General features: G+C 38.8%; 1 protein-coding gene across 1 annotated transcript in view; it reads left to right on the forward strand.

The window, feature by feature from the left end:
• Positions 1–14,232, forward strand: part of mocs3 (molybdenum cofactor synthesis 3) — a 62,869-nt gene that overhangs the window by 7,322 nt on the left and 41,315 nt on the right. Inside the window, exons 3-7 of the mRNA XM_041182414.1 lie at positions 1,540–1,632; positions 2,695–2,815; positions 9,794–9,868; positions 9,949–10,066; positions 13,321–13,429. Coding sequence (XP_041038348.1) covers positions 1,540–1,632; positions 2,695–2,815; positions 9,794–9,868; positions 9,949–10,066; positions 13,321–13,429 — 516 coding nt within the window. The remainder of the gene's footprint in view (positions 1–1,539; positions 1,633–2,694; positions 2,816–9,793; positions 9,869–9,948; positions 10,067–13,320; positions 13,430–14,232) is intronic.

The raw sequence follows: 14,232 nt of genomic DNA on the forward strand, positions 1-14,232 counted from the left end.
TTCCTGTTTTCTGCCTCCCTCCCTTTTTGTATAGAAGACTTATATTTGCTTCTTTCAAGAATCTAGGGAATTTTGGAAAATTAACACCAACTTATCTAATACCTCATTAGCCACCTCTTTTAAGTCCCTAGGATGAAGTTCATCAGGACCCTGGAGACTTGTCATCCTGCAGCTCCATCAGTTTGCTCACTGCTTCCCTAGTGAATGTGATTTCCCCCAAGTTCTTCTCTCTCTCCCACCTCCTGATTTACAGTTATTACTGGAATTTTTTTTATCCTCTATAGTGAAGATAGCAGCAAAATATTTGTTCATTTCATCCACCATTTTCTTATTATCTACTGTTAATTCCCCATTGTCAAACTCTAGAGGACCAACACTCACTTTACTTACTCTTTTCATTTATAAGTATCTGTGGGAACTCTTGCAATCTGTTTTTACATTTCTAGCTAGCTTCCTCTCAAACTCTCATTTCTTTCTCCTTATTAAGTTTTTAGTCATTCTCTGCTGTTCTTTATATTCTGATCAGTCATCTGACCTGTCACTCAGAAGTTGTACTAATGCCCATTTCAAGTGTTAACTGATAGTGTTTTCCAAAGAAGAAATTCCTGTTGTTTTCCTTATTAACATTGTAACTCTGCACTTTTGAGTTTCATATATATTAAAGACTAATTATTCCAACATGTGAAAGAGAAATACACCCAATCGTTGGTGCAGTATTATCTATAGTGTACATTTGAAATGCAACCTAGTTTTAGGTCTCCATAAGCGTTTTCTTTTTGAGCCAGTCACCCAGAAATGTGAAAATATTGTCTGGGGAACACTATTGCAATCTATGGAGGAAGCATCTAGCTTCTAATTAGCACACTCCCAAATCATAAACTGACTGAAGAAAACAATACTTGATGTGCTACATGGTGCAAAAAGAAATTTTGAAAAATGATTTAACCTTGAAGCTTACATAATGGAAAAAAATATGGTAACCTAGCACAAAGGAAAACATTTCTCCATTGCTCCCCCCAGAGGCTGTGGCCTGAATTCAGACACTTTGCAGTAATTTTTTAAAGAAAATCATATATCTATACCCTCATTAAAAAATAGCTGCTATTCTGTGACTCTCGGAGTTATGAGACAGGCAAGCCATGCCCCCATCAGCATTGAAACACCAGCCGTAGCATCGTTGACAATTATGACAAGTATTTTGGTTAAATGTGCAGACTTTTATAATTAAATTTCCTATTAGAGGAATTGCAAAATATCACAAGAGTTAGATCACAGAAGTAGGCTGTTCAGTCTTTGGTGTTTATTTTCTTTTTCTTTAATCACTTTTCTATTCTTAAATGTTGACATAGTTTTGTTTCAATCACATTCAGTACTGTCCCAGATCCTTGGTGTAAAAAGAATCCCAGGAAACCTCAATGTCCCGTGTGCCCTGGTACTGAATTTAACATATAAATCCATTGGCCCCATAGTTGATACAGTGCAGTTCAGTGCTTAAAATGTTCACACTAACTTAAAATTAAAATGCTTTAATGCTTCCAGGTCAGCTGAATCTGTCCAAGAAAGCTGTTCTGATTGTTGGATGTGGAGGGCTAGGCTGCCCTGCAGCACAGTACTTGGCTGCTGCAGGCATTGGTAAGATTATACTCTGGGTTTTGAATTTTGATTTATTTTCTCCAGAAGGTTTGATTAAGGAAGATTGAGAGAGACTTATGATAGGTCAACAGAACAAAATAAACTTGGATGACTGTGAACCAGTCTTGCTTGCATAAGTTGTACTTTTACTTGGGAGTAGGGGTCAAGAATTTGTTCGCTGATTGATGGGACATGACGCATGGTGGTCCCTAAGTATTTACACTGCCTCTTCAGCTTTACATCACATACAGATAACACTAAGTTGGAAGGCACAAGTGAGTTGTGTGCATGGGAGGAGCAAGGTACAAAGGGACATCAACAAACTTAAGTGGGCAAAACTATAGCAGATAGAATTCAATGTAGAAAAGACTGAGGTCATCTGAGAAAGACAAAATGGAATATTTTCTTAATGGTGAGATGCCAAGAGCTATGATGGAGCAAAGGAATTTGAGTGTCCATGTACACAAACCACTAAAAGCTAGTGCACAGATATAAAATTCAATCAAAAGGCTAGTAGATTTATCTTGAGGGAGCTGGAATTCAAAAGTGAAGATTTATAATTTCATGATAACATATGGGAGTAGATTGCATGTCCATTTCTGACAGAGCCCTTGCTAGTGCACTGGAACAGTGACCATGTATGGTAATATTTTAAGCCCCCTTTATTTTCCAGAGCTGCTTCAAGAGAAGCAGTTCTTTAGTATGCTGGAATTCTTGTTCATATGGGATACAATGTATTTATATTGCAGCGCAGATTTCACAGCATCTAGCAACAGAGAAACAAGTGGATTCATAATTTTTTTAAAGTAATATTGGTAAATCAATACTCACACCAGTGGCAGCAGCCCTCTCTGAATCCTGAAATATTCTGTAGAGGCCAATGAAATGAAAATTGTATCACTTGGATTGTGGTAGAGTGACCTTGTTTAGAGTACCTTTTGGTAAATTGAATCTACTGAAAATAAAATTTGTTCAGCAACATATTTTAATATAACTTGGGGGTGGGGAGAGGCAGGCAAAGCTTTTGCAGGGATATGTTGTAATGTGCGAATGTCAATTTAGGTCGATTAGGACTTCTTGATTATGATGACGTGGAGGTTAGTAACCTACAAAGACAGGTTCTCCATGCAGAGGATAAATTGGGCATGTCGAAAGCGTTGTCTGCAGCGACCATGATAAATCGGTAAATATATTTGTTTATGTCTATTTCTTTTTCATTTTGGAGTGTTCAAAAAACTTATTTTCTTCTCATGTACAGTACTACATCACTAAACCAGCAGCTTCCATAGTTGGCATATTTGGCAACATCTTGAATTTAAAAACATTCCTCTAACATTTGTTACTCATCAGTTTTCTCTCTTTACTAAATTTTCTTAAGGTTTTTCTTCCTTTTTGATAAATGGATTCCATTGGTATAGTTCATCTTCCGCAAGCTCACCAAAGTGAATGTCGCTGTGCCATTTAAATGTTCCAGGTTTCATCTTGTCCCTCTACCAGAGATCCACACTTAACAGCAAACATTGCTGAATAGTGATCAAGTGTGGCCATTTTCTTCTCTTCCTTAAACCTGGGGCATTGAGATGAATTGCCATAGCCTACTGCAATCCTGACAGAGATCAGCTAATTCAACACACATTGCGAATGGAATCTAAGACCTTTAGTATGTCTGTGACTCAGCTGCTGGGTAAATTAATCTTCTCTTGAAGGAGAGAAGAAATAGTTATGTAACAAATGCTTGTTGACTAAGGAAAGAAAGGAAAAACTTCCATTTACTTGACAATTTCTGTGTCCTTGGGATTTACAAATGTTTTGCAACCAACAAGTTTTTTGAAGTGTAGTCACTGTTGTGTAGCCAAATGTAGAAACCAATTTATGCAATGTTAAAGTCATTCTATCATTGACACTTAAATAGGTACATGTGCCCACTCAGGTGGATGTAAAAGCTCACATGACACTATTCAAGTAAGTTCTCCCTGGCATCCTGGCCAATATTTGTGTCTGAATAAACATCATGAACAAACAATTATCTAGTTATTATCTCATTATTGTTTGTGGGAAATTGCTGCGTGGAAATTGGCTACTACAATTCCTGCATTCCAGTGTTGATAACACTTCAGAAGTACTTCATTAGCTGTAAAGTGTTTTGGCACATCCTGAAGTAAATGTGTGTTTTCTCTTGAGATGCTACTTTGTTAATCTGTGATAGTTTGGTAGGTGTCAAAGAGATTTAGTGCTCAATGACTTAGATGAGAGGAGGGAATGTAACAAGTCCGAGTTTGTCCACGATGGAAAAGTAAGCGGTGAGGAGGATGCAGAGAGGCTGTTAAGGATATAGATAGGTTAAGTGACTAGCTAAGAATGTGGCACATGAAATATAATGTGAGGCTGAAAGAAAAAGACTTGCATTTACATCACACCTTTCACAACTACTGGATGTCGCAAAGTCCTTCACAGCCAGCGAAGTACTTTTGAAGTGTAATCATTGATGTAATGTAGGAGACCGGCAGCCAATTTGCATACAGCAAGTTCCCACAATGACCACACTGAAATGCTAGTCTTTATTTTTGTGCTCAAGTCCTGAAGTAGGACTTGAACTTGTGACTCAGAGGCAAGAGTACTACCAACCTAGCCATGGCTGACAGTGTGAAGTTATCCACTTTGGAAGAAAAGTAGAAAGGTGGAATGTTTTTGAAGGGTGAGAGACTGAGAAATGTTGGTATTCAGAGGGACCTGAGTGTCCTTGTATGAATCAGAAAGTTAACATGCAGGTACAGCAAACAATTAGGAAAGCAAGAGGAGTATAAGAGTGAAGAAAACTTACTGTAGTTGTATAGGCCATGGTGAGACCACACCTGGTACATTATTATACAGTTTTGGTCTCCTTAACTGTGCAGTGAAAAGTCATCAGACTAACTCCTAGGTTGAGAGGATTGTCCTGTGAAGAGAGCTTGAGTAAATTGGGCATATATTCCCTGAAATTTAGAAGAATGAAAGGTGATCTCATTGAACATATAATATTCCTAAGGGCTTGATTCTGGGAAGATGTTTTCCCTGGCTGGAAATCCTAGAACGAGGTGATCACCACCTTAGATTAAAGAGTTGGATGTCTAGGACTGAGGTTCAAAGAAATTTTTTCTCTCAGAGGGCCTTGAATCTTGGGAATTCCCTACACCAGAAGGCTGTGGATGCTCAGTAATTCAAGGTATTCAAGATGGATATTGATAGTTTTTTGGATACTAAGGAAATTAAGGGATATGGGGTAATGTGGGAAGGTGGAGTTGAGGTAGATTAACCATGATCGTATTGGATGACAGAGCAGACTCAAAGGGCCAAATAGCCTCCTACTGCTTCTATTTCTTATGTGCTTCTGGTTAAATGCTTAGTGATCCAAATAGTTAAATCTGGGAGAACACAAATGTGTGAGATTTATGAATTTTAAGAGTGCAGATTTAAAATTAAAATCTGGGACTTGCCAGTGAAACATAGGCATCCTTTTAAAATTTCATAAGATAAACCATAGGAAGCATAATATTCTAAAAAATGTTCCTTTTTTCCACATATTCTGTTCCCACAGCATCTTGAACTTTGCTTTAAAAGCTGCATAATTGTTGCATGCAATTCTAGATATGTTCAATCAGACGGGGCTGTGAGGAAAGAGTAAGGAAGTGGGATTAGTTCAGTAGCTCTACCAAAAAGTCAACACAGGCATGATGAACCAAATGGCCTCTTTCTGTGCTGTATGATTTTGGCTCCCTCACTGATGAATAATTTCTCTCTCAATTATATTGTATTTTTTAGCTTGTACACCAATCTTAACGTACTCTGGACAAATACTTGTGGAATAGAAGTGTGTCTATCAGTACCCTTAGGGAAACAAAACTTACTTTCAAGATTACTTTATAATAAATTGCAAATGGTTAATGTTGTTAAAACTGTTGCATAACTTAGCACTCAGCAATTTTGCTGAGTGCTAATAGTCTAGATGTTTAATAGTAATTAACATATTCTAAATTGTGCCTAAAATTAATACACAAACCTGTTCAGAAAATCTTTTTTCTGACCAAATTGGAAAGTTTGAATGCATGGTTTCCAATTTAGGATGGTATGATAAGCTACATAATTTAGCTTTATCTTTTCAGATTGATTGCTGATTTAGAACTCTATATTCTCCGTAAAATGATTACTAGTTGGTTAGGGCTCCATAGTCACTAGTCACCTTTTAGTACTGTGCCTAGATGGCCATTACTTGTGTAAACCTTGCTAGTGAATGTCAGCAGACAGATTCCTTTGGATTACAATATGGAGTGCCTGATTGATGTCCTATTGAGCGGAGAGCTTGTCGTGGTCTTGTGCAGGAGGTGATGTTAGTTGCAGCAGCTTCAGCTCTGGGTTTCAGAGCTTGAGCAGTATCTGGCATCACTGCGGTGCATCGTAAGGTTGAGGGGTTCATGGATAGCATATTTATAGATGTAGTCACCCTTCAGCTTAAGAATATGTAGGGAGGGAGGGAATGGGTGGCCATCAGACAGTCAAAAAGGAACAAGCAGATAGTACAGGAATCCCATGAGTGTATCCTACTCTCCAACCAGTATTCAGTATGCATACTGATGAGAGTGATGATTCATTTGCAGTCAGAGTCAAGTTTATGGCATCGTGGGTTGCTCAGCTGTACACAGAAGTGTACAAGGAAGACTGGAAGAGCAATAGTGATAGATGATTTGATAGCTAAGGGAATAGATTGGTGTTTCTGTAGCTGCAAACATGAATCCAAGATGGTGTATTTCCTCTCTGGTGCCAGGGTCAAGGATGTCACTGGCTGCAGAGCACCTTGAAGTGGGAGAGTGAACAGCTGGCAGTTATGGTCCATATTGGTACTTATGGCATAGGCAGAAAGAGGGATGTGGTCCTACAGTCAGAATTTAGGAAGCTAGGGAGGAAATTAGTGAGCAGAACCTCAAATGTAGTAATCTCCTGATTACTGCCTGTACCATGCGCAAATAAGTATAGAAATAGGAGGATAAAGCAGATGAATACGTGGCTGGAAAGATGGTGCAGGAGAGAGGGCTTTAGATTCTTGAAATATTGGAATGGCTTTGGGGGAGAGATGGGTCCACCTCCCTAAATAGAGTCAGGACTGAGTTCCTCGCACGTGATATTGGGAAGGGTTTAAATTAACTTGGTAGGGGTGTGGGAACCCAAGAGGTAATATCAGAAAGGACTACCAAGGTGCATGGAATACTGGGAGACATAGATAGCACTAGAACAGGTAATAGTAAGTTAATAGGTGGGGTCAGAGTAAGGGAGAAAGCAATAAAATCTGAATCAGGATTACTGTGCATATATGTGAATGCACGGAATGTGGTAAGTAAGATTGGTGAGTTACAGGCGTTGATTGTCATATGGAAATATGATGGCGTAGCTATAACAGAGACCTAACTCAAAGAAGGGCAGGATTGGGTGCTAATTATTCCTGAATACAAGGTGGACATGAAAGAAAGGAAAGGAAGGAAAGAAGGGGTGGTGGTATTGATTAAGGAGAACACTGCAGCGCTGGAGAAAGAGTATGACCCAGAAGGGTTAAGACAAAATTTATTTGGCTAGAGCTAAGAAACAAAAAAGGTGCAATTACATTGATCAGTGTAGACTTTAGGCCACCAGCAAATGGAAGGTTATAGAGAAAAAAATTTGCAAGGAAATTACAGAGGCTTGCAAAAATTATAGAGTAGTTAAAATGGGGGACTTTAATTACCTGAATATAGAATGGGATAGTAATAATGTAAAGGGCAGAGAGAGGCAAGAGTTCTTAGAAAGTGTTCAGGAAAAATTTCTTCGTAGTGTGTTTCAGACTAATGAGAAAGGCACTGCCAGACCTGGTTCCTGGGAATGAGGTGTGCAACATGGATCAAGCGTCAATAGGAAAACATTTAGGGGACAGTGATCATTGTATCTTAAGGTTTAAGGTGGCTATGGAAATGGACAAAGAATAGTCCAGAGTAAGAATAACTCACTGGGGGAAAGCCGATTTCACTGGAGTTGGATCTGGGCTGAATAAATTGGAGTCAAAGGTTGGCAGTTAAAACAGCTACCTTCAAAGAAGTGAGAGTTTGGGCACAGTCAAGTTATATTCCCTCTAAAGGGAAAGGTAGGGCAAACAATGCTCCTTGGATGACCGATGAGAAATTAAGATAAATAAGGAAAAGTGTGCTTATGATAGATGTTAGGTAGGTAATACAATTGAGGACAGGCTGAATATAAACGGTTCAGAGGGGAGGTGAAAAAGCAAATAAGAGAAGCAAAAAGAGAATATGAAAAGAGACTGGCAGCCAACAAAAAGGAATCCCAAAGTTTTCCATAGGCAGTTAAATAGTAAAAGGGTGGTAAAAAGAGGAGTGGGGCTGATTAGGGACCCAAAAGCGATTTACGCATGGAGGCAGAGGGCATAGCTGAGGTATTAATGAATACTTTGCATCTGCCTTTACCAAGGAGGAAGATGTTGCCCAGGCCATGGTGAAACAGGAGCTAATTCAGATACCAGAAGAGTTTAAAATTGATATGGAGGAGGTATTGGATAAGCTGTCTGTACTTACTGTTGATAACCCACCAGAACCGGATGAGATGCATCCAAGGATACTGAGAGAAGTGAGAGTGGAAATTGCAGAGGCACTAGCCATCATCTTCAGTCTTCCTTAGACTCAGGGGTGGTGCCAGAAGACTGGAGAATTGCAAAGATTACACCCTTGTTCAAAAAAGGAGGTAAAAATAAACCCAAAATCTACAGGCCAATCAGTTTAACTTTGGTGATGGGGCAACTTTTAGAAACAGTAATTTGGGACAAAATTAATAGTCGCTTGGACAAACGCTTGTTAATTAAGGAAGACCAGCATGGATTTCTTAAGAGAGAATCAGGTTTAATTAACTTGCTGGAGCTTTTAAGATGTAACAGAGAGGATTGATGAGGGCAATGCTTTTGATGTGATATACATGGACTCCCTAAAGGCATTTCATATAATACCGCACAGCAGACTTGTGAGCAAAATTTATAGCTTATGGAATAAGAGGGACAATAGCATCATGGATGCAAAATCGGCTGAGTGACAGAAAACAGTGTGTAGTGGTTAATGAATGTTTTTCAGGCTGAAGGAAGGATTGTAATGGAGCTCCTCAGGGGTCAGTGTTGGGACACTTGCTTCTCCTGATATTTTTTAACGATCTAGATCTTGGTGTACAGGGCACAATTTCAAAATTTGTATATGACACGAAACTTGGAAGCATTGTGAACTGAGGAGATAGTGTAAGACATCAAAAGGACATAGACAAATTGGTGGAGTGGGCAGACAGGTGTCCGATGAAATTCAATGTAGAGAAATGTGAAGTGATTCATTTTGGTAGGAAGAACATGGAGAGACAGTATAAAATAAAGGGTACAGCTTAAAAGGGAGTGCAGGAGTAGAAGGACCTGGGTGTATATGTGCATAAGTTATCGAAGGTGGCAGGACAGGTTGAAAGTGTGGCTAATAACACATATAGTATCCTAGGCTTTATTAGGGGCATAGAGTACAAGGACAAGGAGGTTATGTTGAACTTGTATAAGACACTAGTTCAGCGTCAGCTGGAGTATTGCGTACAATTCCGGGCGCCGCACTTTAGGAAATATGTGAAGGCATTGAAGAAAGTGCAGAAAGGATTCATGAGAATGGTTCCTTGGAATAACGCTCCGCATTATCTTGTAATTTCTTCAAGTTCTCCAGATTGATGGTAGAGATATCGTAATCATTGATGAACAGTCATTTATAAACCTTTAATTTATTGCTTCTTGAAATAAAATGGCACTGAGGGCAATTAAGCTTTTAAGAGGATACTTTATTTTTAAATTATAAAATTATGGGTTTGTAGTTCAGAAATTGAATAATGCTGAAAAAAGAGACATGTTGCCGAAGCTTTTCATCTTCCACTCATCAGAACAAACGTAAGAATGCCACGTTTTAAACATCACAACAATTTATACCACAGGGTAAAGGGTGCTGAGTGGTTGGTACTTATGTAATTACATAATTGTTACATGTCTGCACAACTGTCAATTTAGAAAGGTATCGGACAAACAAATGAGTTTTTAACCTGTTCTGTTCTGTATTAATTTTGAACAACTGTTTCTGGTTTGCAGGTTAAATTCAAATGTTGAGTGCATACCATACCACTTTCAGTTGAATTACAAGAATGCAAAACAACTTATTCAACAATATCCTTTTTATGTTGTTTTTTGTGATTAGGTTTAAACTATTCTTGATTCTTTAGATTTTTCTTAACTCATTTCATTAAATATGACATTGTAGTAGATTGCTCTGACAATGTCCCCACACGGTTTCTTGTCAATGATGCCTGCGTTCTGAATGGGAAGCCACTGGTATCAGCTAGCGCTCTAAGAATGGAGGGACAGGTAAAGAAGCAATAACAAAATATAATATTAAATTTTATTATGTTTATTATGTTGCACATGTTTTCATTGAAAGTATACGGTTGATGTGGATTGAATTGCATGAACATACGAAATAGGAGCAGAAGGAGGCCGTTTAGCCCCTTGAACCTGCTCCACCATTCGATAAGATCATGGCTGATCTGTTTGTGATTTGAGTTCCCCATTCTCATCTACCCCAATAATCTTTGATTCCCTTGCTTAACAAGAAGTTATTTACCTTTTCCTTAAAAATATTCAATGGCCCCGCCTCCACTGCCTTCTGAGCCAGAGTTCCAAAGTCTCACAACCCTCAGAGAAAAAATTCTCCCCATCACTGTCCTAATTCTAAAACAGTGTTCCCTAGATCTGGACTCACCCACAAGAGGAAACATTCTTTCCATGTCCACCTTGTCAATTCCATTCAGGATTTTATATACTTCAATCAAATCATTCTTCTAAACTCCAGTGGAAACAACCCCACTCTGTTCAACCTATCCTCATAAGCCAACCTGCTCATTCCAGTTATCAATCTAGTAAACCTCTTTTGAACTGCCTTCAAAATATTTACATCCTTCCTTAAATAATGAGATCAAAACTGCACATGGTATTCGAGATGCGGTCTCACCAATGCCCTGCATGACTGAAACATAAGATCCTTACTTATATGTGCAATTCCTCTTGAAATAAAGGTTAGCATTTCATTTGCCTTCTTAATTATGTGCTGTATCTGCATACTAACTTTTTGTGACTCGTGCACTAGAATACCTTGATTCTTCTGCACTGTTTAAGTAATACTCTGCTTTTTTCTTCTTCCCGCCAAGTGAACTGCTTTACATTTCCCACATTATACTCCATCTGCCACATTTTTGCCCACTCATTCAGCCTATCTATATCCGTCTGCAAAACCCTTATGCCTTCTTCACAAAATACTTTCCTACCTATCTTTGTGTAGTCTGCAAATTTAGCTACCATGCCTTTGCTCCCCTCATCTAATTAAAAATATGTTAAGACTGGAGGCACATGTAACAGTGAAGAGATGTTGGAGGACGATGGTGTGGTCAACCATGTGAAAGGCTATAGACAGGCCGAGGGGGACTTTACCTTTGTCACTGTCAAATACATGCCATTTGTGACTTTGATAAGACCCGTTTTGGTAGTGTGGCAAGGGCAGAGCTGATTGGATGGATTTAGACTCGGAATTTCAGAAAAGGTGGCCATAAAGTTGGAAAACAGAAATGTTGGAAAAACGGAAAAAAGCATCAGTGGAGAGAGAAACATAGTTAATGTTCACATCTGTATGACTCTTAGATGCTCTCTCTACAGATGCTGCCAGACCTGCTTGGTTTTGCCAGCATTTTCTGTTCTTATTTCAGATTTCTAGCATCTGTAGTATTTTGCTTTTATCAATGCGCTGAGGGACTTTGGAGAGGAAATAGAGTTTGGAGATGGGTCAGAATTTGTAAGGTTGGAGGGGGTCAGGTGTTGGCCTTTTGAGGAGAGAGGACCTTACCTGAGGAGAGAGAATCATTAAGAATATCAGCTAACGTGGGAACCAGGACCCATTTTTCTGGCAATATGGCTGAAGGAGCAGGAGGTGGGTATCAAGCTAAAACAAACGACAATCCCAGTTGTTCACTGCTTTAGATTCTAACATTTAGCTGCATCAAAGTCAGTATGTCATTCCTTAGCACATTAAATGATAACAAAATCAAGAAATTGATATGAGCACAGGGATTATAACTGTCTCAAAACATTTTTTATTCTTAAGAAGAAATGAGTTAATTAAGTCTAGCATAGATATGTAAAAGTCATGTTGTGTCTGACAAATGTAATAGACGATGTAGTACTCCCTTAGTATTACACCGAAGTATGAGTTCAAACCATGATTTTTGAGACTCGCACCAATGACTTCTGATCCAAAGGCGAGAGTCCTTCCAATGAATAAAACTGTACAATTTTAAAAAGAAAAGTCTTAACTGGTTTTGATAGAGAAGATAAGGAGAAAATGTCTCCAGTGGTGGAAGGGTTGGTAATCAGAGGATACTGATTTAAGGTGATTGACAAAAGAACCAGAGACAACATGAGGAAACATTCTTTTTTTTACTTAGTGAGTTGTTATGTTCTGAAATGTACTGCCTGAAACAGTTCCTGAAGGTGGAAGCAGAATCAATGGTGGTATTCAAAAGAAAATTAGATGTATGCTTGAAGGGTAAAAAATTACAGGGACGTTGGAAAAGAGCAGGCGGAATGGTCTCTTGTGCTGAATCATTCTATAATTATAAGCGTAGGATTATGAATAGGTTTGAGTGTGTTACAAGATAGTAACACATCAAGCAATCAAGGTGACATCAGTGTCATTCAACGTGAAGTATGTGTTCTTGAAATACTTTTCAACTGAGGTATTATCTATATAAGTAGAACTAAGGATGGATTATTCTTTTGAAATGTACCTTTGCAGCAATGAATGCAGGTTTATGAATTTTAGAAGCATTATGTGAAGTGAAATGATGCTGGATTTTATTTGCTAAGTTTGGCTGGGCTGAGATGAGAATGGGCTGGATTGGGGGAGGTGATTGAGACAGTTTCTGCCTTTCAGCTTTTAGTATGCATTCCGTGCTTATCAGAACATGCAGTGTGTTCAGTGGAGTCAGTCCCATGTTACTGACTGTGTCAACTAAAGAAAACACAGTGTTCATTTTTTATAGCTTAATAAAAGCTTTGCTTTTAAATTTGTGCCAAGTTTAGCTGGTTCCATTATAGGTTGCACATTTGTATAGGGATGAGGAGAAATTTCTTCACTCACATAGTTGTGAATCCTCTACCCCAGAGAGTTTGGATGCTCCACCATTGAATATATTTAAGGCTGAGATATTTTTAGTCACTCGGAATAAATGGGGAGAGAGTGGGAAAACGGAGTTGAGACAGAAGATCAGCCATGAATCTGTTGAATTATGGAGCAGCCTCGAGGGGTTTTATGGTCTACTTGTGCTCCCATATCTCACGTTCTTATGTGGAACTGCTGGAAAATGTTGGTCTCCAATTTTTGAAAGAGAAACAGAGATAAAGGATTAACTAATAGACTAGTGTATGGTGCCATGAAAGGAGTAGGAGAAAAGGTGAGGTAAATTGCTTTATGGTTGGGAAAGGATTGGCAGCATAGTTAAAGTATTCATAATAACGTTTGTTTGTTTTTAACATGAGAGGTTTTAAATGTAACTTTTTTGTTAATTTTTCAGCTCACAGTATATAATTACAATGATGGCCCCTGTTATAGATGTCTCTATCCAAAACCACCTCCAGCTGAAACTGTAACCAACTGTTCAGATGGAGGAGTCTTGGGAGTAGGTGAGTCTTGTATTGACAACAATTGATTTTAACTACATAAATTCAATGTTACATACTCGGGATGAGAAAACTCTTATTAGACCCAGCGCTCACCCCACTTCATAATAAATTCACCCCCATGAGCCCAACCGTTTTTGTCTCCTATGAGAGGCAAAACAAAATAGAACCTTAAAGTAAGCAATTAAGGAAATCTCTGTGAAAAATTCTTCCCTGACCCTTCTAAGGCAATAGGCAAGTCCCAGGAAGCACTCTTGGTTATTATCCAAAATCTTACCTTACTTTTAACATCTTTTGTTTTCCAAAAGTACACTTAGCACCTTCTTGAAGGACTTCAAGGAGCCAGAGATCACCAGAGATTAACCGCTGAAAAAAAAAGCTTCCACTCATTCAACCTTACTTTAATTTTAAATGGTTGTCCTCTATTTCTACCCAGCAACATTAGCTCAAAGCGATCTATGTACTGGTGTATTATTGATGGCCTTAGTAATTCTCAACACCGAATTATATCCCCTATGTGCATCTCCAGCAAATCCAAGGCTAAGACACAAAGTCTGTCTCCATAGTTCAGTTCCTTAGACCAGGATCCTCCTTGTCTTTTTATTTATTCTTTCTTGGGATGTGGATATCACTGGCGAGGCCAGCATTTCTTGCCCATCCCTGATTGCCCTTGAACTGAGTGGCTTGCTCAGCCACTTCTGAGGGCATTAAGAGTCAACCACATTGCTGTGTGCCTGGAGTCACATGCAAGCCAGACCAGATAAGGATGGCAGACTTCCTTCCCTAAAGGACATTAGTGAATCAGA

The sequence above is a fragment of the Carcharodon carcharias genome, chromosome 2, assembly GCF_017639515.1.
Source record: "Carcharodon carcharias isolate sCarCar2 chromosome 2, sCarCar2.pri, whole genome shotgun sequence".
Classification (NCBI taxonomy): Eukaryota; Metazoa; Chordata; class Chondrichthyes; order Lamniformes; family Lamnidae; genus Carcharodon; species Carcharodon carcharias.